This window comes from Hyalella azteca, unplaced genomic scaffold (genome assembly GCF_000764305.2).
Source record: "Hyalella azteca isolate HAZT.00-mixed unplaced genomic scaffold, Hazt_2.0.2 contig7095, whole genome shotgun sequence".
In the NCBI taxonomy this organism is placed as follows: domain Eukaryota; kingdom Metazoa; phylum Arthropoda; class Malacostraca; order Amphipoda; family Hyalellidae; genus Hyalella; species Hyalella azteca.
In genome coordinates, this window is record NW_025937227.1 from 115,490 (window position 1) to 137,305 (window position 21,816).

Consider the following 21,816-nt stretch of genomic DNA (forward strand, 5'->3'; position numbering starts at 1 on the left):
CTTCGTAATGCCTCAAGCAGTAATAGTTGACGCATGTAAGGTTTAGTCTTGTACTTTAGCTTTCTTGTCACTGGGAACTTTTTAGCTGCCGACTGTACCTGCATTTTCAAGCGCTTCATGACTGACCAACTATATAATACCTTGTTGAATCGGGACCTTCTTTTACAAGCCTCCATTAACGTGTCTTCACGAAAGTTTTTTTTTTTGACTAACATAAGATTAAACACCCGAATGAATTACATAATATCCTCATAATTTGACATTTCTGTGAGAATGAGCATCAATTTCACAGAGCATCATATGTGAAATGAACTGCAAGTTAAATTAGCATTGAAGGATAAATTCAATTTCTTTATTCAGGAGTGTATGCTACGTATGATATGTCAACACCATCATTTCTAATCTGTTATTTGTAATCTCATCATAGTCATACAGATATTGTGTTCACACGATAAATTTCTTTGCGTCTTGGGTAAAAAATTTTTCAGCTGTCATTTCTTAAGATGAATTTGTTTCTGCCTTGAGTGAAAATTACCCACCCGTTTATAGCAACACATCTACAGAGTTTGTTGTGTTTAACATAAAAAAATTGTTGACTAGTGCCTCGTTGATTCGCTAACTATAACCAATAATTACATCTGTTTTACACATGGATTGTCTACTGGGTAATGAAAGTCGTTATCTAATAACATGCTAGTTTTCTTCACTTAAAGGTTAGAGGAGCACAATGTACAATGAAACGTAAGATAGTGTACAATATTTCCACAGATTTGGACAAGTATATTATTACCGATTACGACTGACCAAGTTCTCTTTAGGAATTGATTGTATTAATCAGGTGGTTACCGGCCGAAAAGCGAGTATAATCAGTTGATTTGCATGACTTTGTTAACGACGATCATTCTAGACATAGTTACTTTTCCTTCAGTCTTTATCGAGATCGCAACCTTACAGTATCAATACTTTGTACTTACATTTAACACTTGTCGTCAATTGTTTCGGATTTGCACGCGACTCAAAATATATGAAAATTTGTAGAAGGGAATAAAATTATCAACCATAGTCGCACTAAGCAAAGACCACACTAGTCTCTAAGTAGAAAAATTTAGTTGCATTCTATTGTGTATCATTTGATGAATAAAGGTTATTCGACGCGACAATAATCATTAATTAAATTGTTTAATTAACAATTTTTGCTCGAGACGCTAGTACCAGCAAATAAACGTTAGAATTTATTTCTATTTCATCCTTCAGCTTTATAGGGAGAAAAGAAATCTTACTGTAAATGCGCGTGTTCCTAACATTGAGGAAAAGAAAAATAAAGTTTGCAAAAGAAAATTCTGCACAAACATAACCGGCAAGATTGAGACGAGTCAGGTCCGCAAAAATGTCCCTTTGAGCTCGGTAAGTAGAATGAATTTTTTTTTTTCAACCATACGCTGTAGAAATAATATAAAATTGCACTTGCCAATTTGAAATGAAGACGTATCAAATAAAAGGTTGGTTTAGTTTTCATGACACCCCTATATATCGCCCCTATCCACGCGCCAAAAATGTTTCGGCAAGTTAATAATCGTAGTTCAATGAATACGCTAGTCAATAGTGAAGAGGCAAGTGGTGAAAAAGCGCGTTAAAACAGAAGTGCTGCCATGGCAGAAGAGGAAGGGTGAAACCAGGAATTTTCCGGAACTGCAGTCACTTCAACAAAAAATTTAAACTGAAAAAAGAAATACTTGCATAGTACGATAAAATTATCCATCTACACACAACTGAACAACAATATGTACAGAAAGGCGATAGCAAAATGAATCATTCACTCGCCTCTTCACGAATGGTCCGATTAAACTCAATAAACTTCCATTCAATATGTGCTACCTATGACTAAAGACCGAAGGGAAAACATCACAAGTTAATCAAAAGCTTTGCCACACAAGTCATGTGTGCTTGTAGCCAGTCCTATTCTGTTAATCAAAATCAATAATGAAAAGTTATTGTAACTGAATTTTTATACCTCCAAAATAATGTCCAAATCATAAATGTCACTCAGATCAAAAATTACACAGTGGAATGTGTTTATGGCCTAAAAGTGCAATTATTTAAACAAAATAATCAACGATTTTTTAAAAAAGGTTCCAGAACATTAAAGCATTTGAGAGTTGAAAAGAAACAGGTGGTAGGAAGCTGAGCAGAGAAGGTAGGAACACGAAATATACTCTCAGGCGCATCGAAGTTGGAAGGTAGGATACACGAGATATACTCTCAGGCGCATCGCATTAGAGAAAGTAGGGTAAACGAGATACACTCTCAGGCGCATCGCAGTAGGAAGTAGGATAAACGAGATATATTTTGATGAGTCACGCAGTCTGGAAGTGGAACTCTCATTTCTTCTTCTTGACGTCTGCACTACAACGCGGGCAGTACCACTTGCCTTTGGGCTTCGTCGTAAGGTTTACACACGCGAAGTGGAACCACTCAATGGGGCACTGCAAAAATCCAATGCATCAGAAAAATATAACATCCTGCCAACAATAAGTATAATCTTCCTTCAATATTGTCTCATTATTTTATTGCTCTATGACAGGCTTAGACAGCAACTCACATCGGCTTTGTCGCAGGCAATCATCTCGCCATAGGAGACCTGATGGCAGAGACAGTATGTAGGCTCGTTGGGGTCCACAGGCATGTCCATGGCCTCGCTGGGGTGGACGATGGCGGAGAGAGCTGACAATGCTGGTAGCACAGAAGCAATGCTCGTCGCGCTGCTGCCGCCGCTTGCTGTTGACGCGCCTTCTTCTGTAAGGAAACTTAATTATTGATTGCGGTAACGCATTGAGTGAGGACTGGAAATGATAGTAAGACTGAAATAATAACCTTAATTACTCCGAGTAATCAAATAAAAAAATAATCTGAGTAATTAAATTAAAAAACCAAATGACTTTTAGGGTAATTAAATAAACCTAATTTGTTCGATTTACCATTTTTATGATGGAAATCAAACCAGATCCACAATTCTCTACAATGAAAAATAGAGCAAGCCATACAATATAAAGTAGGTAAAAATTAGCAATGTAATTCAAATATTATTATTTAAGATGAAGGACTTCAACACTAACAATATCCAAGATGAAGGAATAACAGTAATAAAAATATTATTATCAATTATGGCAGACTACCACTAATCAAAATATTATTATTCAAGATGGAGGACTAACACTAACCCAAATATTATTTAAGACTAAGCACAACTGCTAATCCTATTATTATTCAACAATAAAGACTACGACTAATCCAAAAATTATTATTTAAGATGGAGGGCTACCACACTAACAACGTCTAAGATGAAGAACTGCCAATAATCCAAATATTATTAAACACTAAAGACTACGACTCATCCAAATATTATTTTAATTCAAGATGAAGGACTACCACACTAAAAAAATATAAAATGAAGAACTACCACTAATCCAAATATCATTATTCAAGATGGAGGACTACCATGCTAACAATATCTAATAAAAAGAACTACGACTAATCCAAATATTATTATTTAAGATGGAGGACTACCACACTAAAAATATCTAATAATAAGAACTACGACTCATCCAAATATCATTATTCAAGATGGATGACTACCACACTAACAATATCTAATAATAAGAACTACGACTAATCCAAATATTCTTATTCAAGATGGATGACTACCACACTAACAATATCTAATAATAAGAACTACGACTAATCCAAATATTCTTATTCAAGATGGAGGACTACCACACTAACAATATCTAATAATAAGAACTACGACTAATCCAAATATCATTATTCAAGGAGGACTACCACACTAACAATATCAAGATGAAAAACTACGACTAATCCAAATATTATTTAAGATGGATGACTACCACGTATTTTCTTCTTCTTGCGGCCAGCAGCAGTTTTGACAGGTAACTCCTCATCGTCCGACGCAGCAGCCCCTGGACGCTTCTTCTTTTTCAGCTTACCAGCCTTGCTCAGAGGCACCTCCTCCTTCTTCTTACGACCTTCTAAAGTGAGATAAAAACATTTATTGCATTTACAATTCTTTTTGTGAATAATAATGCTGCTTACAATCCTGTCGATAATTTAAAAAAATATACCGTAACTCAGTATACTCACTACAGTGAGTGACAGAGAGCGCATTTTCTCGTCGACAAGAACGTGAAGTCACGGACGGACAGACAGACGGACAGACAGATGGACGGACGGACAGACGGACATGGCGAGCACAATAGTGCATTTTATGAGAAAATGCACTAAAAAGTATCTAAGGAAAATTTTTTCCAAATAGTTGGTAATGATTTGAAGCATGATGCAGATGTTGTTATTGAAAAGCAAGGGTTCACAAGAAAAATGCAATAGGTACCTACTTAATTTTTTGTTTATTGACATGAATATTTCAGTTATCAATATATTTTGGATATTTAGAAGAAGTGCACGGGGGTCAACTATTACTGAGAAGGTCCATCAATATTCAAATTATAACTTTTATTATACTCTCATAAATGTAACTTTTGTGAGGCTTTATTAGTTTAGCCTCCAATGTAAAGGAAGAGGATTTACATTAGGTAACAATAATTTTTCTATGTTTTTAGCGCATTTTCTCATCTATGGAAAAAAAGGCGCTATTGTGCTTGCCATGTCCGTCCGTCTGTCTGTGTGTCCGTCCGTGACTTCACATTTTCATTGATGAGAAAATGCACTCTCTGTCACTCACTGTAGTGAGTACTGAGTTATATTTTTAACACCTTATCCTGGGGAACTGGCAGCCTGATAGGTAACTATTTAAATAGAACAAGTGCTTTTGAAATACTAAGTTGCTTACTTTTCTTGGATGCAACCTCCTCTTCCTTTTTGTTGGCCTGAAGAAGTGGCTTCTCCTTCACTTCAGCTTCAAACTTAGCCAGGTCTGAGTCCAGGCGTCTGATGTGTTTGTCCACCTTAAGGTAAAAATTTGGTTTTAATACTATGGTACTTTTGCATTTTATGGAATTAATTTTAAAATTGTATTATTGTTAATGTTTTCAGGGTATAACCCACTGATGATAATTATCTGCAACAGTTGATCATTTGCAGGATTGGAATGCTCTAAGATTTCATAGTCTGTAATTTAAATTGAATGTTCCATTAAGCAATACAACATCAAGCACTGGCAATGATTTTTTTTTGCTAAGCTTGAGATCATCAGCTGAACTCACCAACTCATAAGTCTGAACGGCAAGATGCACTTTGTTGTCACTGTACTCCTTTGCTCTGCTGAACATCTTCAATATTTTATTGATTTTTTCTGAACGCTCTTCACTTGGTAAGAGACAAACCTCCTTCAAATACATGTCTGATGCCTGGCAAAACAGAAGAAAGTTCTCTTAAACATTTAATAAACTTTAACTTTTATCTCTTGGCCCGACAACTCTATAGAAAAGAACTACCATATATTCCATCCAATTGTATTCCAAAGTTATCCTTAGAATCATAGTGCAGTGTCAACATTACAAATATGCTTCCAAGATGGATATTTTTGGAGGCAAACTTATGGCATGTAAATGATTTACACTAACATATTATAATGTAATTTGATGCACACATATCTTTTAGTGATGTTCAACATTCAGAATTACAACAAATAAGAACAGAATCAAATGAGATTTTCAAGAAAATTCGATTTAAAATAATATCAGTGGAAGATTAAATCTTCAAATCTTCAAAACCAACTTTCCTCTACCCAATTTATGAATCCAGTCTCCTGACATCAGCATTTGTACACAAAATCTTAGACAATAATTAGAGGAGCAAAACTAACTGTATCTATGGTGCACATGAGGTCTTGTGTTTGCTGGTCTAGCTCTCGCATTTGTAGGAAATTGCGCTGCAGCTCACATGGAAGACTCTCCAAACCTGCCAACACAACAACATTGACTGTTTCATTTGATACATATCACAGTTATCTATCAAACCACAATTTTTCAATTGAACAGATCAAACAAAAAGAGTTAAATTTTGACATTCTAGAGAAAACTTGAGATTTTCCACTAAGCTCTGAACGGAAAATGTGTTAAAATGATAAATAAAGGAGAATAATTTTTTCCCAAGATAACATGAACAAACAACAATAAATTATTACAAGCTTTAACAAGTGCTCTATCCAGGGATGAGGAACAAAGGGCCAAAATAATTATCCATATGTACACATAACTGGGGTAAAATAATAAAAAATTAGAATATAAAAAAAAATTAGTAGGTATATAAGTTACTGAACAGAAAGAATGCTCATTCTTTGCTAAGTGCAGAAGTTGAAAGAAAATAAATATTGTTTTTAATGAAGCGAAACAAACCTTTGAGTGCAGATCTGAGAGAGCGAGGAAACTCAAGTGCACAAATGGCAGGCAAAATCTGAGGTGGTGGCACATTCTCCTGATCAGCATTATCTTCAGCCATAAAAAGAAAGGAGAAGGAGGAACCAAGCAGTGCATTAGGTAAATAAACTCATAAAAAGACAAAAAACATTATAAACAATGCAGAAAAAGAGCAGTAATGTACAAAATAATTTTAGTATTATTAATTGAATCTAAAATTAACATCAAGCTTCAAGTTTCCACACTAAGAAAATCATTCAATGGCAAAAGGAAGAGAAGTAATGAAACCAAATTCAAAATCAATGCAGGTGTTCTCAATAAGCTTATAAATAGCCAGCTATCATCTGACCCAATCATTTCTATAACAAAAAAGTTTGTTAAAAATTACAGGGCAATAGTTTTTATATCTTAAAGCCTTGTCACCTGTATAAATTTCTATTTTTAATTGACATTTTTGTACAGTATAATTCTTTAATGAGTGAAGCTTTGATAATTTTTATATTTCTTAATTTTAGTTGAATGATGTCAGAGCAACATGAGAACATCTACATCAAAGTTGGAAATTCAACACCTTATTTCAATCATTAACAGATTACTTCCCATTATGAATCATTTGCCTTATAATCATTAACAAAAAAAATTATATTCAAGTCACATTATTTCAGTGAACAGAAATGTTGCACCAACAAACCAAGAAAACATGACTACCCAAAAGCCAAAGAAATGTAAGACTCAGAGAAGCTTATCAATGGATTATTTACAAAACAAAAATTTGCAGGTACTCTAGCAGAAGAGTTTTCATTTAATTTGTACAAAAAAAATTCACAACCTCACCGAGATCTATTCACTCAAATTTAACTTGCACAAAAGAGGACAAATGCAAGCAGTTGTGTTGCTCAAGAATACCTATGGGCAATTTATTAGCCAAGCTATGCATTTCATGTCAAATCAAGTTATGTGTTGCCAAGCCATTTAGTGTTTATAGCTTGGTATTATTTATGGCTACAAATTGAATCATCTTACAAGCAGGCATCATGAGGCATGGAATACATCTATTTGGCAAGCTGCAACTGGATTTTTTGAGCCGTGGTTTTATGGGTTTGCCAGCCGTGATTCCATTTCTTCAAGCCGTGAATTCCATCTCAGCCATGAAAAGCCATTTATGAGCCGTGAAAAGCCATTTAAAAGCAGCGAACTTGTTATTTACAAAGTCCCATGCAAGTGTTACCCCACAGGCCCACATCTCTAATTTTACCGTAAAAATAGTCACTAACATTTGTCTTCACTTAAGCGGCAACTGAACAAGTGATGCAGTCTGACTGCTCTGACATGACTGCTACTACTCATGTACTCAATCTTCAGGGAAACATTTTGGGTTGACTTGTTCTTGATGTGTATTATGTTCTGCATGTTGTTTGGGCTTGACATGGGAGCATTGAAGTATAATAATTAGTATACATACTGGTACTGCGGATTGTGGAAGTTGAAAGTTTTATGAAACATGTTTGCAAAGTGCAAACCACAATTTTTTCAATCAAGCAAAAAATTGTATATTAGAGGCTCAATATTTCAGCATAGTGACAGAGCAGAGACTTTTTTAGACTCAACTTCATGTTCAATTTTGAGTCCTACTCAGTATGGAATTCTGTATAGGTAATATATTCTCATGTCCATATATGAAAACGTATCAAAAAACCAACCCTACAGTCCCTACCAGCTACCACCGTGTTGGACCACCTTCCACTGCAATGAAAATAGATCAACTGGAGCTCATTAGAAACAGTCGCGCTTCCGAAATCGCGCGTGGTTTGAAATCCAATCCCGTGTTGCGAACGCCTAATCAAGTTAACTAGTCGTCTATCTGTAGGGTAGTAGACAAATTATTGCAATAAATAAGTTCTAAAATAAAAAAAAAACACATCCAGAATAGATAAAAAATTCTCACGATTGGACGATACCAACAAACTTTTCGATTTCACACAAAAGTATGAGATAAACTTCGACTTTTCCAAGGCGTACATTCACATCCTGTTTCCACGATCATATCTGACATGGCGGCGTCACAGGCATAGTTTTTGGTCATGTCAAGTTCGATTTCACAATAATTAGACTTGATCCACATTCCATACTGAAATTTAAATGATGGAAATTTGTTTCAGATTATAAATACCAATTGATACGCGTCCAGACATACATTTTTCATGTTTTTTGCCTATTTTGTCGATGTTGTCTATANGAGCAAGGTAGTGTACGTATTTTAAGCCTTTAAGAAGTTCATTTTTTGCCTCAAATAACGATGTTGGGTAGAAAAAGTGGTCTTGGTGGATCGAAATACTATATGAACCTTCGAAATTAGAATTCCATCCTGGTCCTACTGTCCTACAACTTACAAGTAGACCAGCAAAGTATTGTAGTTTGATTATACCCCCCAAAATTATGGGTAGGCTATAAACAATTATTTTATAGGTAATTTTCAAAATTTGCAAGCAAAATGCATGATAGGAAATTTCCTAAATATTACTGAAATCCTGTAACTACAAACAAAGTAGCATATTTTTGATAACTTTGGATTCTCACCACTGGTCCACTTGATTATGCACTAGGGTAAACGCGGTATATTCCGACACTTTAAGGACGCATCGAGAAATGAAAAACTATAAAAAAAAAACCGTATGCGTTACGTAAGTTCTGTTAGAATTACCTACGATGTCAGAATATACCACGTTTACCCTAAGCACTTAGGTATTGCACTTTAATTGACAATTAGAGGAGTTGTTAAATGTAAATAACTTACCAGGAATCTCCCAGCTATAAAAACAGCCAAGGTTATTGAATTTGCATGTTTTATTTCTTAGAGTATTTAGTAGTTTAGTATTTCTATTTTAGTAGTCCTGAATTTGCTTCGCAGTTCTATCACTTAGGCTATTCACAATAGATTAGGTAGCTATAGAAGCCTAAATTGGTTTAATTGGAAACAATGAATTAAAATGCCTATCTTTTCATTACCAAATAGACCTTGTGAGTTGACATTAAAAATTCAACTCCATAATCCAAATAAATGTGAAAAGGTTAATTTAGCACTTACTGTCAAGATATTGCTCAAGATGCAGTCCTCCCGCCATTTTAAATTTTACTGGTTCGTTTATAATAAAAATTCAATCATATATAATAGGTAGGATAATCAAGAGCAATTGAACTTTTATCTAGAAACTGAATGGTTATTTACCGATAACAGAAAACTGCAATTTTTCGAATGAAATTACTCTAAAAGAAATCTTTATCCAGAGAGACGACGCAAAAGTCAAAATGGCCTGAATTCGCAGGTTTTACTTATCCGCAGTTGTTGAATTTTAGAGTCTAGTAGGTAGACATCAAAAGTCCAAACTAGTATTTATTTTCGAAATTTATTGTTCAATTGAATATCAGTTTTGAGTGTCAAATATAAATCAGACAGAAAAAATTTTAAAACAAGCTTTATGTAAAACTTGCAATAGTTTGAATCTCAGTTTGGGGACGGTCAGGTTTGTATTGGATCATGGTTGAACTATATAAGGTTGATCCACGAGAAGTTCCGTACTAGTTCAACCCTGGTATTGGATCGTGGTTTCAACCATGTTATTGGATCGTTTCTTGGAGTCGACCTGAGCAAATGTAACAATTGCACTGTACTCACGGCACTATTGCTTTTAGCTCTCAACTTCATAGGTTGTTACGCCCTCAAGCGCATTTTCCCAATGAAAGGAATATGAACGAAAGTAGTCGATCTGTAGTCTATCTTATTTAAGGAAAACTACAAAATCAGCACTTTGCGGTTTTATAAATACAAAATAACTCTATTTGGTTGTTTTACCGCAAAATACGTTCGTATTTAATCAATGCATAACCCACAACATAAAAGAAAAGGGCACTATACTCGTTGAAGCACGAGAAATTGGAAAACAGGGTACAGTAGGCAAATATCAATCAAGATGAAATTATTATGCACAGAATTTTTTAACACACTAAGATCCTAACTTCGACTGCGAAAGTGTGGTTATTATTCTATTACGCATACGTGCGAGTAAAACCAATCAATACAATCATTTTCAAAGAAATTACGTCTCCTTCTTTTATTCATTTTTCATGGGTCGGGTGTAGGTCCATTAATTTGATGAACATTGGTGAAGGCCACAGAAATGTTGTGGCCAGGACTCCCATCCGGTGCACTCTCCAGCTCGAATATGGTAATACTGTTGTCCCCCGTCTTGAGGATACCATGGGGGACGTAGAGTGTCTGCTGGGGACCCATAATGGGCCAATAGCGTCCCAAGCAGAAGTCATTCACCCAGGCAATTCCCTTATAGAAATATTCAAGGAAAGTTGATACAGAATTATGGCTCACATCTATATTACCCATCACGAATTTGCAACATAATTAGCGAAACACTTGTACAAGAATATTGGTAAAAGGAAAAAGTCGAAATCGTGATCTTAGACGGTAATATGAGATAGATGAGAAAGTAGTACACAGCAATCGTCATGAATATAACCTAAAAGACTCGTGAATACATACGACAATTTTAATAACAAGATATTGAAGTTCCGAAATTGTTTGAGAAATGCTGACTTTTCTTACTCGTCACAAAATAACTATTCCCACCTTAGTCCAGCCGTCTACTCGCAGGAAAGTGTCTGAAGGCGTGCCGGTGATACTGAAGGTTCCGGTGTAAAACATCATTGCACTTCCAGCATCGTCCGACGGTGTTATCCAAGAGATGTTCGTTAGCGGCACGGCTGTGTTAGTCCAGTTCCTGAGCTCTGTTGAACCCAGCTTCACGGGACCTATGAGTCCCTGAAGGCAGAAGAGGAGAGAAACAGAATGCTTAATACTCTAATCCTTCCGTTAAAAGAATAGTAATTGTCTCCTTTAGTATTGCCATTCATATAAAGAGTTAGAAATTAACGTCGTTGGATAAGTGATTGCAAGTAATATGTATGCCAGTGAAGAGAAAACATCAAGAATACCTCAAACTCATACTCAATAACAGGGCTATACTCGTAGATTACCAACATCCGGAAACAGTTTCATTGATACTAGATCTCAGACCAATATTGCCAAACCTCTATGTCTAGACACCTGACACGACACCCCAACTAGAACAATTTTCTTAAAACCAATTCTGATCATTACAACAACTTCGCATTCGGAGTAATTTCAATATTCATTAGATGTTGAGTAACCTTGGCATCGTTTATTCCTGATCCATAACACACGCGCCCTTGACTCTCAACGACGACTGTGAGTTTCTGCCCCTGACGGGCGAAGACAGGCACTTGGTACGCCTCCTGCTGCCGCGCCAGGAGTCCCACCAGGACGCCGTCCAAGTACACATAGCCTCTGTCGTTGACGGCCTTGAACGACAACAGCGCGGGATCCGTCTGCATCGAACGAAGTTTTAGTAGGTATTTAGGCTCTTAAAAATAGGCCAAGTATGGCCTGTCACCGATGCTTGTAATTCTCTTGGCTTGTACAACGGAGATCTAAAAACTGGCCTTTTGATGCAAACATGTCTGATAAAAATGGGAGCGTTTAATATTAAGTTTCAAATAGTTTTCTAAACGCAGCTCATATCCTAGAAGTAAGATTCTGTATAGTTTGTTTCTTAAATAAGAATGTATGATCCTTTATACAGCGTCAATATCAATCAAGTTACTTCATCACTTCATCTCTGCTCGGCCAACAATTACGACCATAAAATTACATGCACCTAGTGTCCTAGTTGTTCATTTGCAAGCATTCCTCGTCATGAATTGTGTGTGCAGTTTTATTTCTAGCTGCACATAGTACCCAAGCTTATACAAATTACCCAATTATATTAGTCGTCATAACTGAAAATATTAATTGATTTCACTATGAATAGTGCCCTCACATCGATCTGAAAATTCTTTTGTCCTTTTCATCAAAACTCAAGTCGAAATATTGTAGCAAACGACCTATACAGAAATTGCTTCCTTACCGTCATGAAGTCGATGACAGTTTCGTAGATGACGACTCCGTTGAAGAGAGCAAGAGATTCAAATGTTTTTGGCGAGTCTGATGGCACAGAGGGCAGAGTTTGGGCGGCGCTGAAGAGGCTGGTATGAGGGCTTAACAACACTTCACCGTACGCGGCCTTCGTCGAGTTGGTGGGGGGAGTCATGGAGGGTAGTGAGAGGTACTGCGAAACAGGATACAGAGTAGCATAAAGTAAAGTAAGATCAATGGGTATGAAATTATTAGATAAAGAGAATCCCGCAAATAAATATTAATGTAATGTAATAAAATTAATAATAATCGTGTAATGATAGATGAATAATACAAAAAAATAATAATGTCCTAATTTTAAAATATGAATAAATTGTTCAATAAGCTGTCATCTAATTGGCCGACTAACAGCTTAATAAATTTTAGTGATTAAAATTAACCATTTCCATGAAATACTCGAAGAAGAGGTTCTCAAGCGCCTGGTCGCTCTGAATCCCAACAAGTCATGTGGACCAGACGGCTTCTACCCTAGATTGCTCAAAGAATCAGCAACCGTCCTTGCCGGCCCTTTGCCAGTATTTAAAAAACAGCCGATTGCAAAGAAGCTCAAGTGACACCATTGTTGAAAAAATGTGACAAGAGCTGCCCGGGCAACAATCGCCCTGTCCGTCTGACAAGTGTTGTATGCAAAGTAATGGAATCTGTTGTGAGGGATAGGATTATCGATCACTTGACTGTCACCAACTCCTCAGTCTGCCAGCATGACTTTATTGCCAGTAAATCCTGCACCACTAACCTCTCGTCTATGTTGAGCAATTGGACTCGCCTGTTGACGAAAGGGAGACAGTATACCTGTGTATATGCAGTGTACCTCGATTTTGCCTAAGCATTTGACTGTGTTCTGTATGAGCGACTGTACTGTAATGTTGAGTCTTTGGGAATAGAGAGAAATGCTCTCCAATGAATCAGAGATTGTATAGTAGGTAGACGACAACTTGTCAGTGTCAGTTTTAACGGAACCGTATCCGACTGGGCAACAGACTAACAGTGCGCAGTGGCATGCCTCAAGGAAGCGTTCTTGGGCCTGTTCTGATCGTTGCTTTTACAAACGATCTGTCAGAAGTAGTGATAAGCGTGTGCTCCATGTATGCAGACGACAAAAGCGTTCATCAGTTTAGTATAGTCAATAAACTGCACTGTAAGATGATCTTGATAGTTTAGTTGACTGGGCTGATACGTGGCAGCTGCGTTTTAACGCTGACAAGTATAAAGTAGGGTAACGTGGGGCAGCGCGCCCCCCACTTTTTTCAAACTAAATTTTTGATGAAATTTTAATTGATACGAGATGGTTTTTTGTTTTGTTTAAAGGTGCAACTAATGAGGAATGTATTATGTGAATTAGACGCCTATAGAGTTATTCAATTTTTAATGAAACCCCATTTTGTAAAAAGTGTCAAAATGGGCCCATTGACTATAGTAATGGAAAAAAACTTTATTTAGCGGCAAAAAAATTTTTATCTGGACTAAAACAGTTATTCGCAAAGAACTTAATAACGCAAACACTTAGCAAAACGTAAATCCGTACACTTCATCCCAGTGAAACTGCCGACCGGCGGTAGAGAACACGGGCCAATATCTGCCATACTTAGCGAGAAACCCGCTATGGGCCCATGACCCGCAGTGGGCTCGCTGCCCCATGTTACCCTACTTCATTTCGGGAAGAACAATGAACAGCAAGTACGAGAAGACATGGTTGCAACGTGAGAGTAATGATTAAAAAGTCTAGCGTGGAAGAAGTTTTGGGAGTTTATGTCGACAAGGAGCTGAAATTTTCGAGGCATATTGAAAAGCAAGTTAATCAATTCAATAAACTTCTTAAAATGATCAGACGCTCTTATGAGTTCCTAGATGCAGGGGCGATAAAGCTGTTGTTTGTCTCTGTCGTGCGCCCAACCTAGAGGTTGGAAGCGCCGTGTGGTCACCGAAACTTGATAAGGACAAAAATTTTGTATAGAGTGTACAAGGACGTGCAACAAGAAGAAGTCCAGGCTTGAAGGGCAAACCTTTCGAAGAATTATTAAAGAACATAAAGCTTTCAAGCCTCTTTTACCGACGTCTGCATGGTGACCTCATTAAAGTATACATGTATACTCATGGTTTGCACGAGGTGCCAGAAGGATTACTAGAATATGAAACAAGACATATCGACATGTGGAACAGCCTCACTGATGACATCGTTGATGCTGCGAGTATGAACGCGTTCAAGAACAGACTAGACAATGCTAGAGGCATATGTTCAGTCTTGAAATGCCTATCACCCTACGGAAGTAATAAAAGTCCAGTAACAAGTTCAAGCCTCCGTCAGTTGGAAGAATCTGGTCAAAAGATCCGTTTTTAACGCATTTTCACATTTATGGAAAAAGGCGCTATTGTGCTCGTCATGACCGTCCGTCCGTCTATCCGTGACTTCACGTTTTCGGCGTCGAGAAAATACGCTCTCTGTCACTCACTGCAGTGAGTACTGATCTACTTTTTTCATATCGGTGGACAAGTCACGAAAAGTACAAGAAGCAGCGCCCTTACCAGGCCTATTCTTCAGCGCCGAAGATGCTATACTACTATATTATACTAAACATATATGAAAAATCGAACAACAAATTTTAGTTTGAAGTACGAGTAATTTTTTATTCAGGTCTTAAATAAATTGTGTCGCAAACCTTGGCCACGACGGCCCGAATTCGCTCGTATTTTTCCGTCATGTCGCCCGCCTCGCTGAGAGGCGCGTCGTAGTCGTACGACGTGGGGCACGCCTGGAACACGTCACCCAAGTTCGAGCCTGCATTCAGGGAAATTATTGAGACTTTTTCCGAATAGTGATGAAGTGTTTGCCCTCGTGTGGGTCATTCTGGCCAAGTTGGAATCTAATGGGTATATCAGCGCTAAAGAGTGCAGCCTGCGACTTATTGAGGCTTTCGATATAGTGATGTAGTTTTTTGCCCTCGTGTGGGTCATTCTGACCCAGTTTGGATCTAAAGGGTGTATCAGAGCTAGATGGTGTAGCCTGCGACATTATAAAGTTTCTGCCCATGCATCATTTAACTATGGTACCAATCAATCAATTATCCATAATCGATTTGCAATCAATGTATAAATTCACTCTTCAGCTCACAAATCAAACTATTACGGTAATTTTGATAAACTCCTTAAATTGTTTTCAACGCTGGAACATTTTCAAACGATGTGGTTTTTAGATAAAAAAAAGTGAACTAATAACCATGAAAAAATTACAATTCATAAACGAAATCAAATACAAAAAAATCGAACATATGTGTATATTTGCTTCGTAACAAATAAAGAAATTCCTCAATAAAGAATATTTAGTACAAATAAATGACATGACAACAAGATAATAATGCAGGGTTTAGAGTACCAGGATTATGCGATGAATGTTCCGCAATGTTGAGACTCGGCAACAGGTCAAACGGCCTAATCAACGCTGAAACAGCCATACAATTATCAAGATTAAGCTAATTTACTACACATAATTAACTAATTAGCTCGACAAAGTTCTCCTCACCTGCCGTGAGACCAAAGCTGGTGCCTCCATGGAAGACGTAAACATTCAGCGAAGCTCCCAGCGCAAGAATACTGTCCATGAAGTCGGACACCGACTGTGGGACCGTACATTCCGTACAGTTAGACAAACAAAATATTGATAATATGTCTCTTTCAAAATAAATTAATTACGTGAGTGAGACAAAACAAATTCAAAGTTACACAAAGTTCTAAACATTACATTTCAATCATAGCCGAAAAGCAGAAACATTTTGTTCTGCGGAATGTCGCGCAAAATGTACATTTTATCATGATTTCTAGTGAGCTGCGCTTTTCCCTTCATAGAGAAGTAAAAATGTTATTATGTGTTTCAACATTATTATGAAACTTTGCTTGGTCCGAGTACTTGAAAATATGAATAATATTTCATTTTTACCGACATCGTCTCGCAGAAGTTGAACATAAATTAGAAAAGTTGTCAAATAATGTAACAGTAACCCGATGGCCGACGATGGCTGAATGATTACTGTATGATAAATTAAAAAATTATGAGTTTTTATTTAGACTCTAAAAAGCTCTAAACGTTTCGAAGACTCGTCGTATCTCCGCCTATTTCGTTTTGATCACTTCATCAAATGAGACATTGCGATCAACTGTTAACTCAATTCCCGAGTCACCGACATGTGGAACAGCCTCCCTGATAGCATCGTTGAAGCTCCGAGTATGAACATCTTCAAAAACAGACTAGACGAAGCTATGCAGGAGCATACAGTATGTTCAGTCTTAAAATGCCTAGCAAATTACGGAGCAGGCAATAAGTCCCAGCAGCTATCTCAATCAATCGTCAGTTATGGAAAGATCGGGTTCCAAAGGCCGGATCCCTTGTGAATCAAGTCACGAAAAGTTCAAGAATCGGCAACAGGCCATGGGCTCTTCAACGCCGACACTTCTATTCTATTCTATTCTAATTACCTTCATACCTTCTTCACTGTACGAGTAGCATCATAAATATCAGCGCATATTTTATACCTCTTGATGTAACAATCACATATTTTATTAATTTATCAAATGAGATTTAACAAGTAAATACGAATCCGATGGCAATTATATCTTGCAACAATCCAACCTTGCGTCATCCTAGCAGGTATAAAAATGCAACTTATTTGCATAGTAAATTCGCCCGATTTTCATCCACAATTTCATTTTTACTTCACAAAAAGATCACGTATTTTGCACACAAACAACAAATAATGTTTGCAATAAGTAACAAAATTAACCAATTCAAGAATTTTTAATTTTGAACACAAAATTTTCGATATATCCGCCCGCAAAAAAAATAACTTCAGCAGGCAAGATATGCGACATCACCTTGGCAGGCACGGTGCTGTGGGGAGAGCCCCAGTGGTCGAGCCATCCTGGGTAGAACTCAGAGTTCATCAGGGGACCTCTGGGCTCAAACAGACGCTGCGCTCTGAACGCCTCCGTCAGGTTAGTTCCTATGAAATGTAAACAACTTTTTGGAGGCGAGTGTTGGACACAGACCAGGCAAGACATGAAATTCGATAAATCTGTTCAATTTGTTCAGCTTGATTTGAGCGAGGAAAGAATGAGATTACACTTAGTTAAAGTTCTACTCTAAGTGTTAACTTAAAGTTATTTATTCATAAGTAAAAATATTTAATGGTAATTATTTTATTAATTATTTAATAAAAAATTGGCACTATTACTTATTGAGAAAACGTGTATAACGTGTTTTGACCATAAATAATTTTGTACGAAAATAAATATTCTGTAATATTATTTAGATTGGGACGCAATGAAGCATTCTACTGACCGGTCCCAAAATCAACGGTAGCGTAAACTTCTTGCACCTTGCCGCACTTGAGGTAGCTGGTGCTGCCGCCGTCAGTGGTGTAGAGAAGGACCTGGTCGCCTAAATGGTTCTTCAGAAGCTCCCGAAGGTGCGCAGTATATTCGTAGTCACAGCCATAGCTGCCGTACTCATTCTCGACCTGAAATACAAGGTCGGGAAGATGTATATTTAGATACACATATCTTGTTCTGATATAAATAATTCAGTAAGATTCTTAATGTTGTACGTGTTCAGTAAAGATTATTTATTATATTTATGCACGACGACCGCCGGTATAGGTTTTATGACAAGATGCAGGGATAGATCTAAACGGCTGTCGCAATGCCGTGTAGTAACTGTTTTAATTTTTTCACCATTATTTACAAGTGAGACTAGTTTCATTCATTTCTCACAGAAAACAACCTGAGGTTACCCACAAGTCTCAGGGAAGACTAATCCAGACTACCTGTAAATACGTATTACGGAAGACAACCTGAGACTACTACAAGACAAACGGAAGACTACACGAGACTATCCGCGCGTCTCACGGACGACTAACTGAGACTATTTACGAGACAATTCTCACGTGAGATTACCTGAGACTACCTACAAGTCTCTGGAATTACCTGAACCATGATAATGGGGCCGCCTTCAGAGTACAGTAGCGGCCTGAGCTTGGGCAGAAGATGATTTGCGAACCAATTGTCCACGAGTGATAGATAGGCTGCAGAAAAAATACGGAATAAATTTCTAGTCCACATCCCAAAATGAATATCTTCGTATATATTCCGAATTAAAATAAAGGATTGTAGCCGGTCAAACACGTTCATAAGTAGTGCCAAGAAATCAAACGTGCAATTTTTTTCACGCAGCCGCTTAGAATTGTACAAATGTGTTACACTGAATTTTATCAGCTACTGAGAACCATATTTTTTTAATTACAGTTAAGTTAATAAAACATTTCAAGTACTATTCGTCGAATTTTTGCTCGTTCTCAGACGTTCAACACTCACATGGATCGCTGGTGCGAAGTTTCATGTCGGGGTTCTCAGCCAGAAGCCAGTAAGGCAAGCCTCCCTTTGAACAAAATAATCTATCAAACTTCTGTAATATAGCAATACGTTGACTGGTGTTAATATCCTTAAACCTTTAGGATTGTGTTCAATATACAGTCGAAAGGTATATTGAGTAACTGGTTGTGAACATTATTTTTCCACTACGTAAATCTGAACTCCTGATGCATACGGACCATGTCTCTCTCAGCATCGATGAACGGTCCGGTACGCATGATGACCATCAGTCCTTCTTGCTGAGCCTTCAGGACGAAGTCGGTGAAGTTGTACATGCCTGAGAATTCGTACGTCCCTTTCTCGGGCTCGTGACTCGCCCATTCAATGTACCTTCCGCAACAAAGAAAATTCTGTAGCAACAAACAATGCCGCAATTTTCAGTGTATAACAGATAAATTGCGGACAGTTGTTTACCCACTCTGCCAGAAGAAGAAATTATGGTCAATTTATGCCATTAATCTTTTTTCAAGTTTTGAGTTCAATTGCTATCAAGTTATTCCATTGCCTACTTATTAAATAATATTTCGACAATTATTAGATTTAATTCATAAATAATAATGTACGTCACGATTACAAGTTCATATACGTATTAAAAAGACACTTTACTTCGGTCTGACCCGAATAATATAAAATATTATATTTCTCACGTTTCGAGAGCATTAAATCCGGCAAACCGGAGTTTCTGGAGCCGGTCCGTCCAGTCGGATGGATGGACTCTGAAGTAATGGATGGAGCCTGACACGAGCTGCACGCACTCTCCATCTTTCGAGAAGCAATTCTGGTCGTAGTCCACCGTGAAACTTCGACCAAACACCTGAAGTTCGGACGTAAAATTATGCTGTTTCTGAATTTAAAAGACGTGTCGTAGCCACTTACCTGAATAATATTATTTATCCTTTTCATAAAATACTTAAGAAATATACGGCACGCAAGCAACATCGAAATAGGTGCAAATAACCCAGCAAGAATGTGATAAATGTACAATAAGTGGACTAATTTCGATTAAAAATATATTTCGAAGTTGAAATTTTTTTGAAAGCCAAGAATGAGTGCAAGAGAAAATAGCCAACTGTATAAGCAATTATACTTAACATTAGCTTGTTAAGTTTTATCAGCGATTTGAATACTCACTTGGTTCAACGAAGCAAGTGTAATGAGAAGTTGTACACAGAACAAGTGAAGTCCATTGTGTTGAAATAACTTCATGCTAAGCTCTGTTCTAACCACAACTATCACAAAAATCCTGTAATCACAAAAAATAATAATTCCAACCAATTTTGAGCAGCGGTGCTTTGATCACTATTTGTTTATTAAACTACACGTCCCATATACTATAACTACACACGTCAAGTCTGAATTTCTACTCTTCGTGGTTGCCGACATTCGAACCTACCATTTCAATCAATATGAAATAAAGTTGTATCACATTAACTTTCAATCGAAATATTTTTATACAGTTCTAAGCTCGCTAATAACACAGCATCGAATTTAACATGTGTTCATTACTTTAAAATATGTAGCGGCACAAAAATATGTTAGCGCTCAGTACCAAGAACCCACGTCTGATCCTAATGCCGCTACAATCACTAGAGTCTTTGTATAGCAGGACGAATGTGCGTCTGATAGCCCTGAACACTCGTATGTTTATCGTGATGATAGAGCTGAGATTACGTGAACTCAAAAAAACTATTGCCCTCATGCTCTCATTATAGGTAATAATTTAGTATGCAGTAGAGGCTATATAAGGCCAAGCTGCTATAGCATCATTAATAACAAATGTAATCTCTAGATTTTTCAACGTTCTCTTGGTGAGAATTAACATATGTAGTCAAAATTTTATAAATAAAATAGCGAAAAATTTTCAATTTTTCACTAAATAGTTTTTGATTAAATCACAACATGCATTATCAATTGTGAAATCAAGAAGGTAAATTATATTGAGAAAATGTATGCAGTATTTTGGTCCGCGGAGAGATTTGCGAGCAAGGTATCACAAAAAAATGTTAATATCCCATTATATATAACTGATGAGTAAACACAAATGTCAGACAAATGATCGATTTTCTTTCAGGAAAATAACTATCCCTGTTCAAAGATGATGAATGAAATAATTTCATTATCAAAAAAAACACAATTGAGAAGGAAAGTTTCGGCAAAAATGAATACATGAAAGTTATCAGCCTGCACATTATATAACAAATATAATATCTAAAAGGATGGGAAAGTCTCGCATATGGACATGTGTAAACACTTAGCCACAATCTAACGTTACAATAAACGACAATGGCAAACTCTCGCCAATTCAATTTTGCAAATGCGTGACATAACAAAATATGCAGCAAACAACGTTTTTTGCACATAAGTAGACATATTTAGGTATGGCAGCCGTTTATTCTTCAGTTAAAGCTCTGCTTCTCCTAATTACTTTTGTATGAATTCATCACCATTCTTCAAATGAAAATATGAACAACATTCCACCGAGCAGCAAGTAGCAATAAAAGTTTTCCCACGCGCACATTTTGGCAGAATAACGAGCTAATATTGTAACGTAAAAATAAAATATGCAACGTTTAATAACGTAGCATTCGCGAATCAACAGGATTTTTCAAAAAATTAGTGACAGTATAACTTTATTTATGTATAGGTAAAAAATCCATATCATTTTCACCAGGTAATTAAAGCGTACTGAAACCTTTTTTCGCAGCTTGAAAATTAGTTCTGCGTTTTTGCATGCACTGCATTCCAAACACATAATCTGAACACTCGATCCAGGCCCACAATCGAGTAGCGTCAATAAACCATGTCATATTCATATTTAATTTGAGATAATATAAGCACATTGAGTAACTGATAGCGGCAAGAAATCGATATTATTCCATATGTCATACCACCCAGGACTCCAGACACAACGATCTATCAACTCTATCAACACCACCCAGGACTCCC

At 36.9% G+C, this 21,816-nt stretch overlaps 2 protein-coding genes across 4 annotated transcripts; both read right to left on the reverse strand.

Annotated features, from left to right (window-relative positions):
• Positions 1-683: 683 nt before the first annotated feature.
• Positions 684-9,732, reverse strand: LOC108667017 (inhibitor of growth protein 5). 3 transcript variants are annotated; one of them, XM_018153998.2, is made up of 8 exons: positions 9,475-9,732; positions 6,369-6,461; positions 5,837-5,931; positions 5,235-5,378; positions 4,862-4,976; positions 3,906-4,043; positions 2,600-2,793; positions 684-2,483 (listed from the first exon to the last, which is right to left on the reverse strand). In XM_018153998.2, the coding sequence occupies exons 1-8, from the start codon at positions 9,509-9,511 to the stop codon at positions 2,379-2,381; spliced, it is 921 nt and encodes a 306-aa protein (XP_018009487.1). In that variant the 5' UTR covers positions 9,512-9,732; the 3' UTR covers positions 684-2,378. The 3 variants fall into 3 exon arrangements, with proteins under 3 accessions (XP_018009487.1, XP_018009486.1, XP_018009488.1); XM_018153997.2 differs by having other exon boundaries at positions 3,903-4,043; XM_018153999.2 differs by lacking the exon at positions 6,369-6,461 and having other exon boundaries at positions 3,903-4,043; positions 9,475-9,731.
• A 73-nt stretch (positions 9,733-9,805) lies between these two features.
• Positions 9,806-20,307, reverse strand: LOC108667018 (beta-galactosidase). The gene is made up of 13 exons (XM_018154000.2): positions 20,002-20,307; positions 19,518-19,684; positions 19,050-19,200; positions 18,814-18,877; positions 18,427-18,524; positions 17,783-17,960; positions 17,317-17,444; positions 15,971-16,064; positions 15,111-15,229; positions 12,386-12,586; positions 11,610-11,807; positions 11,029-11,220; positions 9,806-10,725 (listed from the first exon to the last, which is right to left on the reverse strand). Exons 1-13 carry the CDS (start codon positions 20,074-20,076, stop codon positions 10,510-10,512), a joined length of 1,881 nt encoding a protein of 626 aa, XP_018009489.1. The 5' UTR covers positions 20,077-20,307; the 3' UTR covers positions 9,806-10,509.
• Positions 20,308-21,816: the final 1,509 nt, after the last annotated feature.

What these genes read in the sequence shown, in the direction of transcription:
- LOC108667017 (XM_018153997.2), bottom strand. Translation starts at nt 9,511, where the DNA reads ATGGCGGGAGGACTGCATCTTGAGCAATATCTTGACA. An exon ending in TCTTGAGCAATATCTTGACA is followed by an intron (nt 6,462 to 9,474) that starts GTAAGTGCTAAA and finishes TTATGGCTGAAG; the next exon opens with ATAATGCTGATCAGGAGAAT. An exon ending in CAAGAAGAAGAAAATACGTG is followed by an intron (nt 2,794 to 3,902) that starts GTAGTCATCCAT and finishes GTTTCCTTACAG; the next exon opens with AAGAAGGCGCGTCAACAGCA.
- LOC108667018 (XM_018154000.2), bottom strand. Translation starts at nt 20,076, where the DNA reads ATGAAGTTATTTCAACACAATGGACTTCACTTGTTCTGTGTACAACTT. An exon ending in TCGATGCTGAGAGAGACATG is followed by an intron (nt 18,878 to 19,049) that starts GTCCGTATGCAT and finishes TTTTGTTCAAAG; the next exon opens with GGAGGCTTGCCTTACTGGCT. An exon ending in CTGTCATCGACTTCATGACG is followed by an intron (nt 11,808 to 12,385) that starts GTAAGGAAGCAA and finishes CGTTCGATGCAG; the next exon opens with ACGGATCCCGCGCTGTTGTC.